The 2,675-nt window shown below is 42.4% G+C and overlaps 1 protein-coding gene across 1 annotated transcript in view; it reads left to right on the forward strand.

Moving 5' to 3' along the window:
* LOC101860130 overlaps positions 1 to 2,675 on the forward strand; it is a gene marked incomplete at its 5' end in the record, with an annotated part of 18,186 nt that overhangs the window by 9,292 nt on the left and 6,219 nt on the right. The window contains 1 exon segment of the mRNA XM_013088691.2: positions 1,380 to 1,712. Coding sequence (XP_012944145.1) covers positions 1,380 to 1,712 — 333 coding nt within the window.

Consider the following 2,675-nt stretch of genomic DNA (forward strand, 5'->3'; position numbering starts at 1 on the left):
CCCCTCTTCTCCCTCCCCCCACGTCCCACCCCGTTGTCCTACTTACAAGACAGTGTAACAAATTATGAATGAGCTCATTGTCTTGGTGGTGATCAAGGAAAAAGGTCAAGGCTAAGTCGCGGGTCTGGAGGAAAACTTGTGACATTTGCACATTTGACAGGAGAAGGAAAAAAACGTTGTCATTTCAACAGAACGCAGTTCTAGGATCCAGAAGGAAAAAAACTTTCTCATTTCAACAGAACGTAGTTCTAGGGTCCAGAAGGAAAAACTTTCTCATTTCAACAGAACGCAGTTCTAGGGTACAGAAGTCACTTGTAGAGTAGAAAACACAAACACAGGCTCATGTTGTCAACCGTTTTCTTATCAATTTTTTCCTTTCTTCTTAAATCAAACAAAGTGTCACTTAGAATACTTTTTTTCTGAACAAAAGTGTGAGGAAAACTGTTCTAAAGCGTTCTTTGAATAGCTTCGTTTGTTTTTGGCCGAGTCATTTGAGAAGAAAAGTATTGTAACTGTTACGGACTGTATTTGGACCAGGTACCTTGTAACGGCAAGCTTGAACATCAATCAGGAACTCAGGAGTCTCGTCCTGGGTCGAACATGATGAAGCAGTTCATTCATGATCAATATGTCAAAGGAACAATATCTACACAACATGTTAGATTATTTACATGATACAGAATACATGCCTTCATTAATAATTGACACTCACACGTCTCAGTCATTCTCACATAGAATAATACAACACCAGCCTAATAGTAAACGGTGGCAAAGAATATGAAATACTAACATGACATGTTAGGATATGAAAATGACATAATAAACAACAAGGAAGTGTTTCTACGAAGGTGAACAACTTAATAGCCAATGTCCTGCTAAGGGAATGAACCACGAGCAGGTCTAATTATTTCCCTTACATAACTAACGTACGCGCTTATGTTCATTTTTTTCCATTTTCTCCCATTGGTTGCAATTATAAAACGCTTTCCTCAAACTCTTTTCTCAAGTTGGAGATAGAATAGTTTCCAGGGGCCGTAACTCTGTCAACTTGAAAGTTACGGCTCTGATGTTTTATCCCAAGTAGTGTCCCTTGGTGGAAGTAAGTCCGGGAAAAATCTCCATTTGGGCCGACGTGTCACCGTTTTTTTCCCACAATAGTTTTCCTCTAGACCCGTGAATTATTACAACTGTATCTGTTTAGTGTCCGGGTGAGTGACCTGTGGTGGCGGGGCTTCATGGCCCGTCTGTCTGTTGACCTAATTTCTGTCTGTTGACCTAATTTCTGTTTGTTGACCTAATTTCCCCTTTGTTGAGCAGTGGGTGATGTGTCCTCTCTCTCTTGTTGTTCTTGTCCGGCCGTCCATTGACCCCCTCTCTAGATCACCGGCCCACTCGCCGACCCCCTTACAGGCCCACTCGCCGACCCACTCGGCCCACCGTGCGCCCCACTCGCCGGCCCACTTACAGGCCCACTCGCCGGCCCACGCGGCCCACCGTACGCCCCACCCACCGACCCACTTACAGGCCCACTCGTCGGCCCGTTGTACGGCCCACGTGGCCCTCTTGGCCCACTCAGCGACCCACATGGCCCACCCCCAGACGACCGGTCAGCGGGAGAGGAAGTGGGGGCTCGGGAAGCACGGGGTTCGACCCCCCGCGTGTTACTGTCCCTTCTACTAACTCCACCACTCACACAGAGACACGCCCCGGGGGTAAGGCTGCCACACCCACCTCAGTGGAATACGGTATCTTCTCTCGCTCTAGACGTATACGCTTAGGCCATCTCTCACTCTAGATGTATATGCTTGGGCTATTGGGCAGCCGGAGAGGCGGGCAGTTAATCTTGCATGGCCGCACAGAGGCGAATTAACAGTTGACTTACTGGTGAAAGATCTAGGCTCTCGCTTTCCTAACTCAATAGGTAGTGGCTAAATAGCTTCTTTGTTCATTTCTTTTTCTTTGATTTCATTTAGAAGTTGCAATTTGCATAATTTGTTGAAAGTTTTGCTTATTTAGTCATTTCTTTTATTTTGAATGAAGCCAGGAATATATGTATTTAAAGATAAAGCATCAAGTACTTTTTTCCATATCCTGTAATGTTTGAGTATGTTTGATAGAGATTGAGTTTGGCTTAGTCATTGTGAAAACATTTCGTAATAACTGATTTCTTTGACATTTTTCTGCTTGTTAAATGTTTAAAAAAACTTTTATTTGATGTGATTTTTGTGTTTTTTCTTTCAGTTTTTCCTTTTTGCACGATTGTGTTTTGTGTTTTGTGTTTTGTGTTTTTGTTTGTGTGGCTGAGACTGTGTTGTCTTGTGAGCTGAGGCATTTGGCAAGAGCAGCCTGTTCCGTTTTCTCATTCCTCGTTTTGCTGGATGGGACTTGACGGTTTAGCTAGGTGGAACTGACTTTTTTCTTCTGATTAACCTTTTTGAGCAATCGAACTTGACATTTTTTCTTCTGATAAATGATTTTGAGCAATGGAACATAACCATTTTTTTTTCTGATTCTCGATTTTGAGCAATAGAACTTAATTGTTTTTTCTGATGAACGATTTTGAGCAATAGAACTTAATTGTTTTTTCTGATTAACGATTTTGAGCAATAGAACTTAATTGTTTTTTCTGATTCTCGATTTTGAGCAATAGAACTTATTTGTTTTTTCTGATTCTC

This window comes from Aplysia californica, unplaced genomic scaffold (assembly GCF_000002075.1).
Source record: "Aplysia californica isolate F4 #8 unplaced genomic scaffold, AplCal3.0 scaffold00789, whole genome shotgun sequence".
NCBI lineage: Eukaryota > Metazoa > Mollusca > Gastropoda > Aplysiida > Aplysiidae > Aplysia > Aplysia californica.